Genomic DNA, 20,634 nt, shown 5'->3' with positions numbered 1-20,634 from the left:
TGAGGACAAAGTTGGAATGAAGACGGTTGGATCACAGAAGAAAGAAATAATGTTCTATCTCTGTGTCTATGCGAACAGGTTGCCTAACTGTTCAAATTAGAATGGGAGAAGAACAAAATATATCCTTCATACTATGTTTGTATGATTAATTCTGATTTCTGCATCAGCAGCAATGCTTCTTTAAATGCCTCCTTTAAAAATTAGAACATACATTTTTTCCAACATGTAAAGGTGCAGTAACAGGTGAAAATACACAAAATCTAAATACACAAATATGCAAAAATATAAAATTTAAAACCCCTGGGCCTTCGGAATCATAAAATACAATTACAGAATAGCTAACATGGTCTTTGATTTTGCATGTTTAACTTAAGAAACACATTCTTAAGCATCATGCCTGTTATAAGGAATACTCCTGCCAAGGGAAGAAAGATCAGTGTTCTCAATTGTGTCTAATTATCAAATAGTGAAGACAAAAATCACAAGTTACTTGAAAATTTAGGCCAGACCAACAGCTCAGCTGACTTGAAGCAGAAAGCATTTACTCTGCACTTTTAAAAACCAGTCCCAAAATATCTCAGACTGCGCATTTGAATATCCAGGCACCCAAAATCAAACAAACTTTTTGAAAATGTCCTGATTCCTCATCAGAAACAGTAGAAAATTGTGACATGAAAAGCATCTTCAATAGGGATCAGTTAAGACTTTCTAATCATAGACCAAATGATGCAGATGAAGAGACATGTTGATTTCAACTGATGCAAGCCCCTAAAATACAATGGCACTTCTGACATTTTTACATAGATACTCTTTTCCTTCAGAACAAATGCTTCTACATTTATAAGGCAAACCAAGAAATAAAAACATACGTTTGTCTTGATAATAAACCTCAGTTGGCCTCTTCCCTTCAGTAAGCTTCAGCAAGCTTTCAGTTGCACTTTCACACTTACAAAGGAATTTAACGCAGCATATCCATCACACAATTGCATACCCCAGCCCAGCGGTGTGTGTGTATGTCCAAATCTGAGAGCTGCGTAAGCACATAAAAAACCTCCATGCAAAGTAAGCTCATATTTGTGCATCAGCAATCATTGCCTTCAGCCCCGGTCCTGCAAAAAGTTATGCACCTACTTAGCTTTATGCAGCAGGGTCTTAACTCAGCCTTTAACTCAGCTACCTGTGGTAGGGAAAATACATACGAATTTAAGCATTTTGGGGAACTGGGACATGTGAGAAATAGGTTTCAATGGAAAAATTCATGGCACATAGTGTTAGGTCCTTTTGATCTGGAGAGTGACAATGAATTCTGGCTACACTCTTAAGAAGGTCAGGCCCTCTGAAAATCATCCAGTCCTTGGCAGTAGCTTAATTACAGAGACCTGGCACTATTATACGAATACATCAGCCTGAGGTTTTCAATATAATTTCCAGATCAAGTATTCTTTCGCAGGGCTTGTCGTATACATAAATGGCTTGAATATCCATGCACCAGATTTGAAAAAGACATGTGAATGGAGGTTTTTCCACCTGTTGTGACTCAAGCACAACATATTTTCATACATCTTACATTTCTAGAAGCACACGACAACATTTGACTTGTCACATAAATTCCATTTTCAAAGAGATGTTTAACTTACCTGCCAGAAGTCAGCAACAGTAGCAGGGAGAGGGCCCTGGGTGGCAATATATGCAGGGTTTCGAGGGTCATGGTCCATCTGGAACAAGGGAAGAGGACACAGACTGGATTTATTTAGAAGAAAATCCCTTGCTGTGTTAGAGACAGAAAGTATGCGAGAGCAGAAACAAGGGACTTCCTAAAGGACTGTCATGGCCCTCCATCCTTTATTGGCAAAGAATTTTATTTCTATTTATAAGCAGAGGAGAAGTTTTTCCACAAAAGACTGATCCTACCAGATGATAATCGGCACACATGATAAGCCATGTCCTATGTCCTCAATATGCAGCATAAGATCATTTACGGTGGTTGACAAAGGCATTTATTTGAGATCAGTACTCGTGGTCTCATAGCAACCTAGGAGCCATTTGAAACATTTTTCTACACTGAGTGTTAAGAATGCTCCACACATCTAAATATGTTCTCCATTTCCACTGTGCCAGTCAAGGGCACATGTAACTAAAAAACAGCAAAAATAGGGAACAAATTCAGTTTCTGGCTTTTTCTGGTTAGCTGATTTATCTAAATGCATGGATTTGGCCTCAATAGAGGAAGTTCTGCTTAAAGACCTTAATTATTACATTTAATTCAAGGAGCAGAAAATTCACTGAGCAGAAAAAAAAAGAATCTAAGAAACAAAGCCATCAAGAGTAAATAGGATTAGTGTGTTACAATGAATGTTTTTGAACTGATGGGTGGTTTTCTTGGTTCTAAATCTTAGGACTCATTCTGCTGAAAAAGAAGATCTGCTGATAGGATTAAAAAACAAACAAACTCATTCTAACCCTGAACTGGGCAAGACAAAACTGAGCATAAAGAAAAGAGACCCAGTTCAGCTCTCAGATGAGTGGGTGTGCCTCACTGACACTGAAGTCGGCGAGAGTTAACTTATACCCGTGTAGCTGAAGGCAGAATTTGTCTCAATACACGATTCTGTTCTATAAGATCTGAATAAGAATGAATGTGAGTCACATTTGCATTAACAGGCATCTACTGAATTTATTCATAGCCTATCAAAATTTTCAGTGATGGTACATGTCAGTGTAAAAGAAGGCACCTCATAATTATGTGCAACATAAAAGAGGGAAGAACTATAAAAGAACAGATGTAAGTTATTCTAACAGAACAACAATATGATGAATGTTGCAAAAAGGAAGAGAACACTTTTATGTTTCTAATTTTCCGATGTATAATAAGCTGGACTTAATATTAAAATTCTCCATGACAACACAACACAGGTAAAATGAAGTCACTGAACCCATTTAGAATAAAAGCTTACTTCTGATTCACCACCCCTGGTTATAAAAAACCTTGACCAGGATGTCTATAATACCATCATTTTATTCTGAACTTCATTGAGATGCTTCTCTTATCAGCAAATAACTCTTCACAACAAGCAATTGCTCACAACAAATTTCAACCTGCCTTTCTCTGCCTTTTGATAAAAGCAATTTTGATAGCAGAATGTTTACTACTGTGGGTATTTTGAGATCAGGGAAAAACTAGCTTTCTTCAGAAAGCAGTATTAGCAAAAAAATCTTAGGAACCATTTCAAAATGGGTAACTTTTTCTGGTTTTGTAAGAATCCAGACACTGAAACAAACACAGCTGAAAACAACAGCAAATGTGATTAAGCAAAGTCAGGTTTAAAGGGGTTATTTTTGCTCCATTATGGTTGAAATAATTTCCGTTGTTTTGTTTTGAATCCCACAGAGATCTATAGGATTTAATCATGTGCTTAAAGGTTTTACTGTGCTGGAAAAATCTTAGCTTAGGAGAATCGACCTGCACTGAGCAGGACTTGCTGCTCCCAGCGGAAAGCATTGCAGGCTGCATCCACTCGAAGATGATGTCAGTTGTCTGACTGGCGAGAGGCCGATTTGGAAATGTAACCAATAGCGAATACACCAAACTTTAGAAAAATAATAATTTACTTTGAATTTCTTCTTAAACTAAATTCTTTTGTATGTAGACACGACAGAAAGTAAAGGCAGAAGAAATCAAGGATGATGTAAATGGTGCTGTCATGGAGGAAACACTTCTCAACATTCAACTGGTAAATCAGGAATAGGCCAATCTCGGCATTTCAGCATTTATCAACCTCTGTCACAAAGGTGCAGTTGGAACGTGGCAAACATTACAATAAGCACAGAGTAGTGAAGTGTATCAGCAGTTTAACAATAATTCAAAAGACAATTACAATTATTCCATTTCAAGCACATTGTGTTGCACAGAAAACAATTACGAGCAGAAACTCTTCTTGCTTGAAGCAAATAGAAGATGGCAGAAAGCCCTATCACACTATTAAATGATCTTTAACTGAGCAAAAATAAGCGCAAAGATTAAACTAATTAAATGAAATTCCTGGTTTCATCAATTTTCTATTATATGTACTGTTTTAAAGGCCACATATTTCAAGAACAGTGTGAAAAATCACTACTCTGGTCACATTCAATTTAACTTGAGTAGGTGACTGCAAGGGACAGTTCACGATGCTTTTATGTTCTTTTTTATTCTCTCAAGGTTACCAAGAACACCAAGGGCATCTTAATCTATCAAAGTTAACAAAAGTTTGAATAAAGAAATAAAGTCAGTAATGGGTTTTAAACTAACTAATCAAGGATCAAGTAAAAGGCTTTTTTTTAATGTCAGTAGTCATTATCTTCTTTCAAGGATCCCTCAGATTTCTCACTTCATGAAAATAAAACAGAAAATGTATTCTCCAGAGAAGAACAGAGAACAGCAGGCTCCATACTATCAAGTATTAAAATAAAAATCGACTGTTTGCTAACATTTTACATTGGAACAACCTTCAGAAATCACCCTAATAGCAGTAGTTCAAAAAGACCAAGATTTTCCCCTCTGTGTCCCCATCAAAGCACCAGGTTCGCAAGGCGTACATCAGAACTGGATCGAACAGCCATTCTGGAAAGAAAAACCTGCAATTATTACAACTGTTGTGCTATGGTGAAATTCTCATTTTCTGCTGAAGTACAACAAAAGCAAGTCTGGAGATGATTGTTTCAATCTTTTTTCCCCATGATTTTCTATTAGGAAAAGAAAGGGATTAAGGATTACTATCACTGATCATGCAATTGACTGTGGTAATTTCCATCACTAATATCAAAAGCAAATGGAAACAAAAAGGAGGAGCATTCAGATTTCTTGTTGGAAAAGAAAAACTACACAAAACATTAATGGCACAACTTGTAACTTAAGTTGACTTACAGTATCTTCCAGTAGGAAAATATATAAAGATCACAGTATCACAATTAGTTCCACCTTTGTTGAATTAATATCAGATCACCATTCCAACTTTGCTTTACTAGAGAATAAAAGTTACTCCTTGGTTTTTCCTTCAAGAGTTCTACTGCCCCGTTGCCTTATCCTAGGACTTTGCACTGATTCCCTGAAGAACTCTGAATTTTGTTGAGTTTTTACAGAGATTGCGCTGCTGTATGATTTCACTGATAACACTGATGAAATACAGCAAAATCAATACATTCTGGCAGTAAATCCTCGAATTTATTGTATTTGGACTTGAGAGTGGTACATACAGATTCTTGTTAAGTAGTCTTGTAAAACCGTACACAGTAGAAGTGTCAATAGGCATCAATGACCATTCTGAAATCTCATGTAAATGATACACCGATTCACTCCTGCCCTTCACCATCATTCTCAGCTTGTCAGATCCTTACTTCCCACACAGAAAAATGCTGGGTGAGATGTGGTCTGACACACCATATTTACCCTGATCTAAATCCTCTGAGTCCAGCTGAAATACTCCTAAATCATATGAGATCAGAATGAGATCCAGCGTAGACCAAATATAACAGAAAGAATGTTGAACCCTGATTAAGACCTGAAAAATTTGTATGGATTCAAGGTACTGTGTGGTTTCCAGGTTTAATGTGTTTGTAATACTGATAAACTCTACTTTCAAGCATGTATTTACTACATAGTAAAGGAAATCTCTAAAACTAAAGAGAGTATTTGTTTTTGTAAAATAAAGCATATCCAGCAAATGCAGATGAACTTTGTAATCACATTCATCTCAGCATTAACATTAAAAAGGTAGACCAGTCCTCATCTTCATGTTTGCATTAAAATTTAAAACAATTTTTAAACCCTTCCTTTAAAACCCCTAATGGAATGAAAAAAGTAAATCTGGTTGTGAATGCCATTATGAATTTCAGAGTCTATTCTTGGTGATGAAATTTGTATGCTGTGTTTGAACAAACTGTCATGGTAATGACATTCCTCAGTCTGGTGTCTTCAGTAATAAGCAAACCGAGTTTTTAAATGTAGTTGATGGGATTTTTTCTCTCAGACACCCTATGAGGAGAAACAGAATTCCCATTTACTTTCATGACCTCTGATTTAAAAGCAAAGATTGCACATTATTTACTACTGGATGATTTTCCCGAAGTTTAATGAGGACTAAGTACAAATATGACAGAAGTAATTATCACAGTTTTATTCTGCACAGTCAGGGTCTTCTCGTGCTGTAATTGCAAGCCTTTCATTCAGCTGCCGATAGCAGAGTTATTATCATAGTACTTTATGTTATTTCAGAGAGGATGGAAACAGATTTCTACCTCACTTCTACCCTGCAAATTTATCGCAAGGACTCATTTTGCCTGGCCTCACGCTACAGTGAAATTAAAGACCTACGGGAAGAATTCAGGACTAAATCTTTGCCGATTCTCCTCACCTACTCTCAGCCACGGTGAGACCATCAATCTAACCCCACTTTTCACAGCACATTGCAGGGAAAGGAGGTCTTGAGGGGGGTAGCGTTTTTTAAAAAGGAGAAACATGTGGGCAGGTCGCCAGCTCATTGTCTAGCACGGAGATTTTTTTATGGTGTACTGCTGCACTCATTTAGACTTAAGTTAAGGTTGAGTGAGCCCCAGCTGGAGACTGGACCACTGACCCAGAAGCTGGAGATACCCAGCGACATGTACACGACTGGAAGCCTCCCTTTCCGAAGCTCAAATATAATTACTTTATTTTACACTCTTCCCTCACCAGACAGCTCACACACGCAGGGAGGAAAAAGCCTCTTCCAGTCAGTACAGACCATACTGATCCTGTGCTATTAATGCCCATCTTGCAGCTCACTACAATGCTCGCTCCTAACCCAGGCGCTGCAAGGCGCAAATGCACCAGGAACATCATTGTATTGACATGATAATTACTGAAGTTATTTAAGTTGAAAGGCAGCAGTCTGAAGGAAAGAAATGGCAGGATTTTTGCAAGAGCGAATAAAGGCACACTTACTGGTACTCCACATCCACCGTACACTTACAAAGATGTTGATTAAATGTGTGTCTGCTAACAGAAAAAAATCTCAATAGCATGTATGTCCAGCTCAGGCTGCAACAGCTGTACAGCCACAGTAAATATTGCAGAATCAAGTGCCCAACATAATATTCCAGTAGGCTTCTGTGGTGGGAGAAACAGAGACTGAATGTGTCTGCCACTCCTATATTTTACCTCATTATACAAAACCTGTATCAGATCAACAAATATGTTTACACTAACCTGAAGATATTTAATCTGTTTTGAAAGGAAACAGTTTTCAGGGAATCTTTCCAAACTATGGACTTGCAAAGTAGTGATTTCCTCCTACTAACCTCCCACTGCATCACCTTCAGGAAACACACATTTTATCTACTGCTCTCAAAATAGCAAAATGACTATTGACTTAGTGAAATGAACTCACAAAACCATCTGGAGCATCTCTTTCCTTGGAATAGCAGGTCATCTACACAAATGTGGGCTGTGGCACTCCTTCCCACACAATAGGGTCCCTATACTACCATGAAGAAGAGGAACTCAAGAGTTTCTCTGGGCAGTTTTTCATGGCTCTGCAAGATACTGGATGCTTGTTCCAATCCAATGAAAGACTTGTGCACCCACTTATCTCTGGGCATACAAATATTTCTGTAAAAGATTTAGAGACAACCATAAGATTTTTTGCTTCATCAATGTGATTTGTTTTATTGAACTAAACTTTTGAGTCTGGGAAAGCTACAAAAAAGAAAGTTTCTAACCTTGCAGAAGAAAATACCCTTATGAAGCGCTGGATGGAAAGGCAAGATTACAATCTCCTGTAAAACCATGAGAATTAAAGCTGCAGAAGCAGAGATCCTCTGCCTGCATTAGCTTCGGACATCATGACAAAGCAAATCTTTCCCAGTTATGTCAGTGGGGTATATCTTGGTCCTGTCTCTCCACCTCCAGCACTACTTAAAGTAATACTTCTCACTTCAGCATAATTAAGGGAATAGATACACTATAATCCAGAATTACAATTGCAACAGGCATACACACACATGCAAGAATTTACCCCTTCCCCAAATTTGTTTACTAAAAAGTTAGGCTGTGCCTACACCAAATTTTGTGCAGGTTGCAGAAACCCATCTTGGTTATTTGGTAAAAACACAGTATTGGTATTGCTGCCAGCATTGAACCTGGCTTAGCCCTGTCTACAGATGCTGTAATTCCACTCCTGCACGATACTGTAGTCATGTGAATTACAACCAAGCTCTTTCAAGAATACAGTATCTCACTTCCACTTAACACCTCCTACTCCATTGCTTGTCACAAAACCTCAGCTTTTACTATCAAATTAAGGCTTGACCAACCATAACTCACCAAATGCGCTCTGAAGACAGGCAAACAAGAGCACTGAAGCCCTGGAGCTGGACCTCTGTGAATGACTTTACAAGCAGTACACATATTCCTTGGAGGACCAAGGTATTCTGATCTCCCGATCCAGGGGCCATCCAGAGCCCGGTCCAGTCAGAGACATACTTAAAAGTGGTCCAAAACCTGCTCCAGTCTGTGCGCATCTACCCCATCCTCTAAAATGGCAGCTGGCAAGCCCTGAAGCATCCAGGTCCTTTGGTTTCCCCTCTACCCTAAGCCAAAGAAAAAAGCATCCCCAAGATATTTTTGGGTTCTGTGTACTTTTAACTCTTTGAATAAAACGTTTTTCTATGTTGAAGGAAACGAAGCTTTTGAACTGAAAGTAACAAAAACAAAGCTTAGAGAACAGTTTCTGTGTAGTTGTGGTGTTTTTTTTTAAGAAAAAAAAGTATTGTCAACAACATTGGAAGGAAGCAGCCTGTAATTTCATGCTGTTGCAAATTGTCAGCTGCCTTGCCCACACAAAGTGATTTAACTGGGGGAGTGATACTCCCCAGGAAAATGAGCCAGTAATGGCATACACAGCCCACTGCAGTGAGATCTAATTTTCCATCCTAAGTTCTTTCTCATAGTTTCCCTGCAATAACTTTTTAGTGCCTAATTAATGTGAGTAAGAACCATGAGCAAAAGTGACTCCGATACTAGCAGTCTCATGGAGGTCAAGGACGTGGTGCCTTTTTCCCCCTTCAGATGGGTATCGTGACACTGCCATTAAGACGCTATGATAGGGCAATGCTTCTGGCTGTACCATACCTGCTTTGTGTCTAAAAATAGAGACCTTTTCTCCCTATCGTCTTTCAAAGACAAGGAAGGATTCATACACAGCTTATGTAGAGTGAGAAAGGGCAGCTGGGCCACACTGGAGTATTCGGATGCAAAAATTGGATTGACCTATCTTGCAGTTTGAATGAACACACAAGTGGTAAGGGACCTCATTCTTGCTTTCAAAACAGCAAGCTCTGAGAACTGGGAGAGCTACAGAAATATCAAGCCATGCATTGGGAGGGCTACAGGGGAAGAGAGGTAAGAGGAAATTTCAGTTCCTGATGCAGAAGTTCAGAAGCCTGTGGAGCTCAGCTCTCCACGCCTACAGAAACCATTCCTCCTACAACTGCAGCTGGCAGGACAAAGCAATAAAGAATAAGCAAGTTTTACCTCCTCAGAGAAGGAAAAGCTCTGCTAAGGGTATATCATTGAATTTTATAATCTGTAAGTTAATAATATCTAATAATAGTATCTATTGACTTTGTTCTCCTAGTACATAAACTTCAAGGGTATTGCATGTACATGTAGAAGATTCATTTCTCTTCGGTTTGGAAGGACAGCCTGAGACATCAGAGTTGTGAGGTGCTCACAGTCTGCGGCTGCACAACCTAAGCAGTGAGGTGCTTCAGGTTAGCATCTTTTAACAACAAGGAAAGACAGGGACTGACTATTTTGATTATTTCTCATAGGTTACCATACTTACAATTGGGCTAGCGTTGATGTAGTCTGAATTGTCGTGGCTACTTTCACCTTTTAGACATATCCTGGAGTGATCATCTGCAAAGGAGAAAATAAAAGGAGAAAGTTTCTATACAAGTATTCTACTCATTTTATGTTACACAATTCAAAGTCAGATTAATGTGCATTTTAAGACAGCAACAGTTAATATCAGAGAGGATACTTCCTTCTGGCTCCCAACCTCGCATAGCCTTCATACAGCCACAGTGTCACAGCCTGACTCAGGAATGAAACACTAAGATACCTCAGAGGCTGAGTATCAGAGAGATACGCATTATGAGATGCACCATAATGTGCTAGAACCTCTCACAGGAAAAGGAGGCATCTCTGCTGCTCAGGTAGTTTAAGAGTTAAACTAGGCAAATCACTAGAAAAAAAACAGTATTATGGAAAGCATTCCTGTATTTGCAGGGTCAGGGAAGAAGTAAGCTGATGGACTTGGTCCATCTGGCTTCTCTATAAAATGAAAAGCAGAAACATTGAAGTATGAGAGCTGGACAGCGAGTTAATCTGCCCTGATCAAAGACCAGTGCTGTGTGGTGCTAGTGACGTGGGGTGATGATATGACTTGTACATGATCGTGGGAGAGAGAAAATGCTGAGAATAACTGCATCTACAAGTACAACTGCAGCACATATATCTTACACTGCTGGTAATGTAGCTAGTTCAGACACAACTAGCAAAGAAAACAGCAGCTCCAGACATAGGAGACTTACTCATTATTCTCGCCCATTGACAAGATTCTTTTATCACTTTTTAACTTGCATTTTTACTGGTGCTAGCTCATTTGTGTTTAGAGCTGGTACACCCCAAACTCTAGTGGTTGTTGTTTTTTTTTTTAACTTCAGGACATATGTAATGGATGGGTTTTATTTGTCTGTATTTAGACAGTGACAATACAGATGTCTGCATTTCTTCCAGTCATTTAGACTCACTTTCTGCTAAGAGAAAAGAAGTATTTCTATGTCATGAATCATCTCATCCTGATTTAGCTGTCTCAAACGGGCCAAATTGCACTCGAAAAGCGCCTGTTTCTTTCCATTGACTAAAGAAAGACCAGACTACTTTATGTGAGAGATGTCTGTCTTTACATATGAATCTTAAACAGCTTGTACCTGATTACATAATCAGCACAATTTATACTTCTCAGGAAACCTACCCTGCACAGTACATAGTGGTGAGAAATTGTGGAGCTGCCCTTTCTGTAACCATCTACAGCTGAACATGTATACCAATGCTTTGAGAGGATCTTTCCACCAATTACTCAAAGACAAAATAAGAGCACAGGAATACACCCTGTCCCCCTTTGGATCTTGTCTAGTGGCCTGTGGCACCATCCTCACCAGCAGAATTACAAGTTGGCTTTTTTAAACTACTAAGAACCGATCATCATTTTAATAATGAGGAGCAATAAACGAGCCACCAAACATTGTAAGTACCACACAGGAGAGACAGAGGATTTGGGCCCTGCTTAGTTTTATTGCCCAGTAATGTCATGGCAGTTCAGTATGTGAGCACGACAAAGGTGTGCTTGTGTAAGGGTTGTTTATAGTCACTCAATCTCATCAGCAATACTTAGCTTGCCCATGTGAGCAGCCTTCTCCTGGAATAAGATTAGAGGTGAACAAGTTAATTTCAAATGAATGAAGAGCCATTCTTTACTATTAAAATAAAATTATTTCCTCTAATAAGGTTTCAATGCAATAGGAGGATGAAGACGAGGAGAAAGGAAACACATTCAATGCACATTATTCACTTCCACTTTACTTTAGCACCACTGCACAAAAAATCTGATACATAAAAATGAACCTGTGACATCTGAGATCTTGGGGCTACCCAAGAGTTTTTACAGAAAGCTTTACAATGAGCATTGTCATAGAGTGCTTGAAGAACTCCAGCTCTGAAACCTTTTGGCTATGTGCACTAAATGTGGTCTCTCACGTACCTCAGTAACCGCTCAGGATAAGCCCCATTCATTGGACAGCAAAAGTGTTTGAACTAATCACCAAAGAAAATGTGTGAAATTTTTTCAAATGGATGAGCGAGAGAGAACGGACATTTAGCAAACAAATGCCAGTGTGACTCTCCAATGGAAGTGTCAGATCAGTAACTTCAGGATCCTTTTTAAAAAAAACATAACGGTTTATCCAGACCCTCTGATTTAGTGTGCCATGTCATTATCCTGCTGTCTTGGAGGGTTTAGCAGAGGGTGAGACATGTTAAGGCTTTGGTAGTGAAAAGGTGGTGAGACTTTGTATTTGCACTCAGGAGGAAAAAAAAAGTGTGCAAGAAAGGGTTGTAGATGTGTTTTCTGCATATATCAAGAGTTTGCACCCATGTGTGCTTCAGTTGCAGCATCAAGCGTTCATATTGACAATGAACAGATTGTGCTTGTCTATGCCTGTTATCACCTCAAAGCTTCTAGGAACTAGCATAATAGCTCTTCAGAAACAGGCGGAAAAAGAAGGAAAAAAAAAAACAAAAAAGGAATACCACGGACACCAGTTTTTTAACAATAAGAAATTACAGGGAAAATGCTGAATGTACATTATTATTTTTTTTATATAAACTGCATATTGATTACATTAGAAACAAGGAAAGAGAAGCAGGAGAAGCAGGAAATAAAAAGAATGAAGAGGGTGACAGAAAAGGAAGATATATAAGATCAATCTAAAAAGTGAGAAAGAAAGATGGATGAAGAAATAGGAGGAGAGGGACGGTAATCAGGAAGTGAGAGAAAAGACAAATGATGTTACTAGCTACTGCAATCTGGCCAAGCTACAACTAGACATTATTTCAAATACCCACAACAGCTACTGCTGAATGCTGAAGTACTTTGCATTTGCTATTGCTCCAGCCAAGCCACAGCTGAAAGAAAAGCAAAACATATAGATGGATATGTGCGGCAGAGAGAGGCTTCTTAAACAAGAAGGCTAGTGCTAACCTATAGCTGAGGAGAAATGTAGCACTACCATATTTTATATATATATAAACTATAAAATATAAAGAACAGAGGATAAAGGACAAAATATAAAGCAAACACACATGAGTTTTATATAAATATAAAACACAAATGAGTTTTATAGCATTATATAAAAACTCTATTTCTAGACTGAGAAACCTAAGTTTTGGTGTCTACATACAGGTATTTTCATGTGGACCAGGTTAGACTTAATGGAGCTTGATTTAATTGGCCAAACATGAACGTGTTGTACTGTTTGAGAAACTGTAGAGTAGGTGAGGCACTGCACAAGGCTAACGAGTACGACACAAGATCTAAAGGCTTGCACTCTATTGGACCAGCACCTGAAATTCACACAGGATACACAAGGGCATCCTAGAGCTATTAATTTCCCTGTAAACCAAATACCAACTTCTGGCCATTGCACAGCTCTCCTGATGCCACTGCACTGACTAGCCCTTCACTGGCTGTAACAAGTGCTTTGACACCTGGCTCGTATGGAGGCAGCTACATGGAAACACTTACATCTAGGCATCTTAATCTATAAGTTCACAGAATCATGCCCGGAGAACTTGACTCAATGCCTCCGTATTTCTGAGGTGATATCTGTAGGTTTCTGGTGATATCTGAGGTTCCCTAAGGACTCTCAGGACAGCAGCTAGGGGGGCACAGGTCTCCCACAGGGTCTGTGTTATACCTGCTGGCTCTGCGTGGGTACCTTCGGTACTTTAGGCATCTCAAATGGCACTGGATTCCTGTGTGTAAACAACTGAGTTGGGCACAAAAGGCCATACCTATCTGGATTATTTAAACAGTGACCAACACTAGAGCAGTATGCCATCTCACAGTCTCACAGTGGCTCTGCAACTCAATGAAGATCTGTTACTTGTATTGTTTTTCAGATGAGGGTCGAAGGCTTGGAAAAATAAGACTCACATCTTTTTCCTCACATCTAATTCCCTCTGTCTTCTGCCTCCTTTCAGTCAGATACTTCTGAAGGAACAGAACCAACAAAGGCTGGAAACAAGGCACAGGGGTGACTTTGGGTGGTCTGAATCCAGGCATCACAGAGCAGAGCAAATCTCAAAACAATCAACCTGGCACATTCTGCCCAGATCATTATTGCTTCTAGATTTAGACAGATTTCCTTTTCCACCATACAAAGCATGGTACAGAAATACACTAAGAAAGTGAAGAACTACTGAGGAGCAAAAGAGGAGCAGTCTGAAGACTGTGAAGAATCATATTTGTTGGTTATCATTACTTTCCCATAGGTTATTTGCACAAAACGGAACTCTTCTTCTTAGATGTGAACTGAAATCAAGTTCATTTATTCCAGAGCACTATTTGTACATGCGTTACCGACACGGATAATGCGCACACCCAGAGCAAGCACCCCTGCTCAGGTGTTCCCATCCTCGGCACATCCCCTGGCTTTGCTGGAACTGCACCCCAGCCTCCGAGCTGGGCTCACACTCTGCCCACAAATGCTCTGCCTTCCTTTAGAGGACAACCAAAGCACAGAGGTAAGCGTGCTGCTGTGATGTATACCATGACCCATGGACACTGCTATGGTAGACAGCTTTTGACAGATGTTCACTGCAAACAGTTGTCTGCCAAATGTTTAAAATACCTACAGGTATTTATGGTATACATAAGTAAAACCATATAGTGTTGACTCTATTGAGATGGTTTTATTTTGCAGAGATGCAAGAAGAGAAAATAAAGTCTGGAAAGCTTTTTCTTGGGCATCAACAAATTGAGCTGCTCATGTATTCAGATGAAAAAGAAAAAGGTATCCCGTTTCCCTAAATTGCATCAATCTGCCTGTTGGTTGGATAAAAGGATGCAGTTTTGTTAATCTAGAAGGCCCAAGTTACTTCAATAGTTAGAATTTTTCAAACTAGTCATTTAAGTGCAGTGTGAAGGTGTTCTGCTACCAATTTTTTTAAAAGCTATTTGTAAACAGAGAACATAGGTATAAGAGTAAACTCTGATAAAACTGTGAGATTAAAGATAACGTTAATCTAGAAATTATATCAGTTATGTAATCAGTAAAAAAAAAAAAAAGTCGTATTATTTTAAGACTGGTTAAGAAAGGAAAATGCAAAGTAAATACAACGTGATATTAAAGCTTCTTTGAAGCCTTCCTAAGACGAAATCTTTCACATGACTTGGCAATCTTGTTCTACCTTGTCAAGGTGATTATGAATATGAAAGGGATAAGGAAATGCTAACAAGGCATTACTCTGTGAGAATACTTTGCATGTAGCATAACAACTTTGTAGCATATCAAAAGCATATCAGTTTTGCTTCTTAATTTATTATTAAGCAAATCTGTGAGTTTCTGCCATAGTTTTATTGTCAAATATAGTAAAAAAAAATGGGCGAACTGGGCCCTGATCTCAATCTAATCTTAAAGTCTACAATAACCATCACCTTATCAAAACGTAATATTGTTTAAACTCTATGCCACACTTTCCACCCAATATCTGAGTAGTTTTAAGGATATAACATGACAGCTGTTTACCAGTGTGCAGCAACTTCAGAAAGTGAGGCCAGGTAATTTTGTGCAATTCAGTCAAAAAGGAAAGTTCCCAGTCCTCTAACGGCTATAAGAGAAACTTCCACATTGTAACAAAGCCAAACCCCAGCATTTTACACTTGCAAAAGTACTATGGGTTTTTAAATGTGGCAAAATACTTTTAACTAAAGCTTCAGGAAAAATTGCAGCCAGCCTGTCCATGTCCAAATACCTTCCCAGGCAGTGCTGATTCAGTCTAGGCTCAGCCATGGGAAGAACAGGCGTAACAATATGCCATGGAAGAAGCAACGGCAGAGACTTGTCAGCTGAAGGCTGATCACTGTAGGCTGTTCCATCCACATGGTACAATATAATGAAAAGAAACAGACCATCTTAGCTCTGAAAATACTTCCGTGACACCCAAGCTAAAAACCTCTGCTCTTTAGCACTGCTGCAGCTGGATTCAGAGCTAGAACTGTCTAGTTTGAGGGTCCCTATCTCACTGCTCGTTGTATCATGCAGACTCATTTCCTACATCGCCTGAATAACCAACATCAAATTCTGGCAACATCTGTGGCTCCCATGCTGTCTCCAGGGCAGCAACCAGAAACAATCCGGCTTAATTTATGAGCAGGGACTTGGAATAGCTCAAGATGGTCTGACTGTAAGCCCACATTGAAAAGAACGTTTTAAGCAGGAAGATTAACTTGGATCAATACACATTATCATGGAGTAATTTTCACTTCTTATCATGTCAGTTAAATGCTATTTTTTCAGGATGGAAAAGATCACAGAACTTGCACTCCTTTAACTCTCATTGTGACTCCTTTTAGAACTTTTCTACAGACCTGATCCCAAAACACATGGAAGTCAGCAAACTGCTGCCGTTGCCCCAAAAGGCTTTCAACCAGCACCGTATTTACTCAGGAGAATTTGTATCACCAAACTAATGCAGTCCTCTCCTAAGCAGCAGAGTATAGCAAAAAGAGCCACTACATAAACAAGACAGCAAAACCCAGCTGAAGGTAATATGCAAGGACCGATGGGCTCAGTTAAGTTATCATGTACTTCCAAAGAATCTTCACTCTAAATCTGGCTCTGACATTTACTTAACGTGTCACCTGTCATCTCCCCATTTCTAAAGGAGGAATAGTACTTACTCAAGGCTCTCATAGGGAAAATTAATGTTTTCAGGGCACTTTAAAAATTAAAATAGCTACGTAAGTTTGCCAAGCTACCCAGCTGGATTGTGGGCACACTGATTGAGAGCATCTTTGTTGCTGTGGTCTGTGCATATATTCTCAGTTTCAGTTTTGTTTCATTGGTTGCTTAATAAAATGTGTGGCCATAGATTACCAATGTAATCTATGAGATACATATATTTGCATAGGAAAAATATGTTGCTTTTATTTCAAGCTCAGAAAGGTGGCTGCTTACAGGAAAGAGCAGATTCTAGGAATATAAACACTGGCTGCTTTTTTTCTTTTTTTTTTTTTTTTCTCTTTTTATCCTAAGCCTAGCAAAGAGAGAAGCCAGTTTGCAAGCTTATCCACTGAAGCCTAAAGGGGCTCATTCAGTACAGCTGAGTATCTGATAAACAGATCATCTAGCTCTGATTATAGACTGCTGGTATTACTGTTGGATGGACATGATACCAACTTTAAACACAAGCCAAACTTCTTTCTGTTGAATGGCTACAGATGCCACTCTTGTGCAGAAAATGCATTCCAGCACTGAAAAGCACTTTGGCTACTGAATTTCTTGAGACAGCACAGCTGCAGCAGCAGTGCTATGTGACATAGTTCTGCATGTTTGTAACATATATGCAACTTACAAGTAGATAAACAGCATCTGATACTAGAACAGGACATGCACCCAGCCCACAGCTGTAGCTACAGTTTTCTGGTACACGTATAAGCTACTCTGTATTCTGTTTGCCTGTCATCTGCAGCTTTCAAACCCCTGCGCACAGGATATTGAGAAATGTATTAAGAACTTACAATGCAATCATCCAAATTAAGCATACATACATGGTACTACAGCCTGTGAGCGATTCTTCTGGATGTTTTCCTCCTGCTGTGCAATGGCGGTGGCATTGGGTTCAGCCTGGTAAGCACACAGAGCTTCCCATTCTTTCTCCAGACGATTCTTGTTTTTCAGATGATCTTCCATGTAGGACTGGAATTAAAAGAATACTGTATTAAGCACTGACTTGTCCAGACTCAAAGCTAAGCTAAAGGCATGTATCTCAGGATAGAAAGCATGAGAATCCTGAGCTTTGGGGACAAAACACACTCAGTCTTATGGCTAATTCATTCACTTAACAGAGTTCAAGCTTATTTGTGCCATACAAAATGAGAATGCTAACATGTACCAGTGCTAACAGAGAAGAAATGCTTGAAAACCCCAGCTACCGAGCTTCAGGAGAAAACTATTTCTTCTTCAGCACCCAGAAAATGTAAGCCCAAATGTCTCTTTCATCAGGCAATGAAAAAGAAACAAGAGCCCATTGATAAAAACTACTTACTACAACAACAGCTCACGTCAAACCAAAGGCTTTTAAAACTGAAGTTCAAGCACATATGCAAGTCATAACAACGATACAGCTGTTGAGGAGAATTAAAAAATTGCCAGGCTGAACTGTCATGGCTCAAGTACCAGGTCATTAGGAACTCGTCCTGCACATGGACTGGCACAGAGGGTGCCTTGAACTGAGAAGGTGCTGTTAATTAATATTAATGTACGTTGTTAAAGATTGTAACTGGCATTCAGTAAAGTCAACAGTGTTAGGAGAAGCATCACCAAAGAAAAATTAACTGGCTGTGGCAGGAATTGTCTGTTGGAGTATACTGGTGCAGGTCACTGGTGCAGGTCTTCAGTTTTTGCAGAGCTCCCAAAGCTAGAGATTCAGTATTGTGTTGGGAATTCAGTTCCAAAGGTTTTCCAAAAGTGAACTAAAACCCTATTCCTTCACCCCACAGACCTGAAAATCATCCAGGTAAGCGAGGGGAAGGGAGCAGATAGGAGGAAGGGTGAGGAAAACCAGAAATCTTCCTTTCCCTTTAACATGAAAATTAAGAAAGTGATCACCTGGTGCTCTAAGCCTACTTACACAGCCAAATTTCCTTTCAAAGACTGTCATTTGCTCCTAGAGTAAACACCAGAATAATCTCACATTACATCCAGTTCATATTTGTAACATCCCTACTACCTTTACAAGGTAGGTTGAAGTTAACAGCCTTAACCAGATTAAAACAGACTGTTTAGGGGGACAGGCTCAGGGTCTGGATGGGGGTCGGGAGCAGCACTGTGGGTGTCTCTGGCCCAACCATCCGTCAAAGAGGTTCCTGCCGGAGCACTCACTAATACAGCCCAATCTGCAGCAACACTTGTCTAGAAAAAGCTCCTGGAAAGGATTCACTGAAAAGTATAAAAAGCAGTTTAATTGCTTAGAAAACCTTTTTCACAGACAATCTCTGTTATGTCAAATTGTTCTTCCCAAACATGCTTTAAAGAAGAAAGGCTCTCATGCCCTCTCAGCAGGTTTAACAGAAGGTGCAAAAAAGCTTGCAGCTTGTCTTCCACCAAATGGGAGCTCTGCTAAAGCTGTCGCTCCACCACGCTTCCCACCCCACCAGCGACGCAGGATACTGCTCTCTCTTGCAGCTTGAATGGTTTTTCGGTTATAAAAGAGCCCCTGACACACAGCTTTGTTTTGTGCAGGGTTTGTCGGGTGTGTGCGTCTTTACACGAGATTTGTAAATCAAACCTGTTACTGAAAAGCAATTCAAGAAGTGACGCTTCCAGAAAGGATATCTTTAAGGACATAGAAATATATTGTGTTAGAAGAAAGGTTTCTAAAGGAGGTAAAAAATAATGGTGGCCTAGATACAATCAAAACACCTACTGTGTGATTGCTTCTTTTCTATAATGAAGGAAAAAGCATCGTGGTGGACAGAGCCGTGACCTGACGGATGGGGAGCTGGGAGAGCTGGGCGGCCCCGTCATGTGTTAGGGGAGCAGGTCAGCCAACACGTTCCCAGCCTTAACCTGCGAGGTAATGGGAGGAAACCATCCTCTGATAGTTTCCTTGTCCTTGCCAAAAGACTTTTTACTGTGGAAAGGAGGGAGGCTAAAGATCCCATTCTTTTCTCCCAGCAAATCTGTGCCTGGATATGTATACTGAATTTAACAAAAAAAGAGATAATCCTTCCTGAGCAGAGACTAGTTGGTATATAAGAATTTTTATGAGGCCAAGGCGAAAAATAGCAAAATCTTACAATAACACTGAGCCAAGAATCCCGGCTTCAGAGAAGCTGTTTAGCATGCAGCAGGCAGAGAGCAGGCAGTCAAGGACCAGCCCGTAGCATCTTGCCATTTTAAACCACAATTTTATAATCTGATTCATTTTGACATGCCCATCACCAATGTCCCATAGACTTCAGGGACATTTTATGCAAATATACAGATCTGCCAACACTGAATCTCTCCAAAATACTGAAAGATCCATGAAGCTGCAGGAAAAGGGGCATGAACATTTGATTGCTAAGGCAGGGCTGTATGTAGCAAGGAGCCTCCTGTTGGCTCCAACTTGTCTGTTTAATGATTTCAAGGACTGTACTAAAAAAAATAATAATTTCTTTTAAAATCATCAAGTGTGACAAAGTTAAGGTTATTTGATTGCTTTTAGTGCACACAAATTTTTCAAAACCTCATCTCCCTCTAAAAAGGAATACCCTTTTCACTTTTACGTTTCTTTTTCAGGGAATCCTGAGCGTAAAGATTAATGTTCAAATGAAAACACACTAAAATCTTTAACCAGACAAGGACTTTTCATGCAGTCTCAACACCTGCGCTGCATGGATCAGATTCACAGGGCACTTCCTGACAGATCTTGAAAAGGTGTTTCGACTATACGAACAGACCCATGGAAGGCTCTGCACAATATAAGTATCTGCTTTACACACATTTAAAAAAAGCTACCGAGAAAGAAGCTCACTTTAAAACATTCAGGAGTCAGACAATTCCCTCAGAGTTAAGTAATCTTTCATTTACAGTCCTTCAGAGCCCCTACGCTCATCCCCATTTTGCTAAACAGAAGCTTAGTGATTTTGAAACACTCTCTTGGGAGCCACTGGATGTACATTAAATTGAGTGGAACTTCTGATATTTTAGAGTATGTATGTCTACTCAAATCCACTCCTTAATTAGGATGTTTTCATGAGACATTCTGCAGCATTTGCCTGGTACAAA

The 20,634-nt window shown here is 39.5% G+C and overlaps 1 protein-coding gene across 1 annotated transcript in view; it reads right to left on the bottom strand.

Annotated features, from left to right (window-relative positions):
* Nucleotides 1-20,634, bottom strand: part of PTPRN2 (protein tyrosine phosphatase receptor type N2) — a 665,321-nt gene that overhangs the window by 46,098 nt on the left and 598,589 nt on the right. Inside the window, exons 16-18 of the mRNA XM_040589330.1 lie at nucleotides 17,412-17,559; nucleotides 9,861-9,934; nucleotides 1,638-1,715 (exon numbers count right to left, since the gene is read on the bottom strand). Of these exons, the coding sequence (XP_040445264.1) occupies nucleotides 1,638-1,715; nucleotides 9,861-9,934; nucleotides 17,412-17,559 (300 nt within the window). The remainder of the gene's footprint in view (nucleotides 1-1,637; nucleotides 1,716-9,860; nucleotides 9,935-17,411; nucleotides 17,560-20,634) is intronic.

This window comes from Falco naumanni, chromosome 4, assembly GCF_017639655.2.
Source record: "Falco naumanni isolate bFalNau1 chromosome 4, bFalNau1.pat, whole genome shotgun sequence".
Lineage (NCBI taxonomy): Eukaryota > Metazoa > Chordata > Aves > Falconiformes > Falconidae > Falco > Falco naumanni.
The sequence above is the reverse complement of the archived record's forward strand: the minus strand, read 5'-3'. Positions and strand labels throughout refer to the sequence as shown.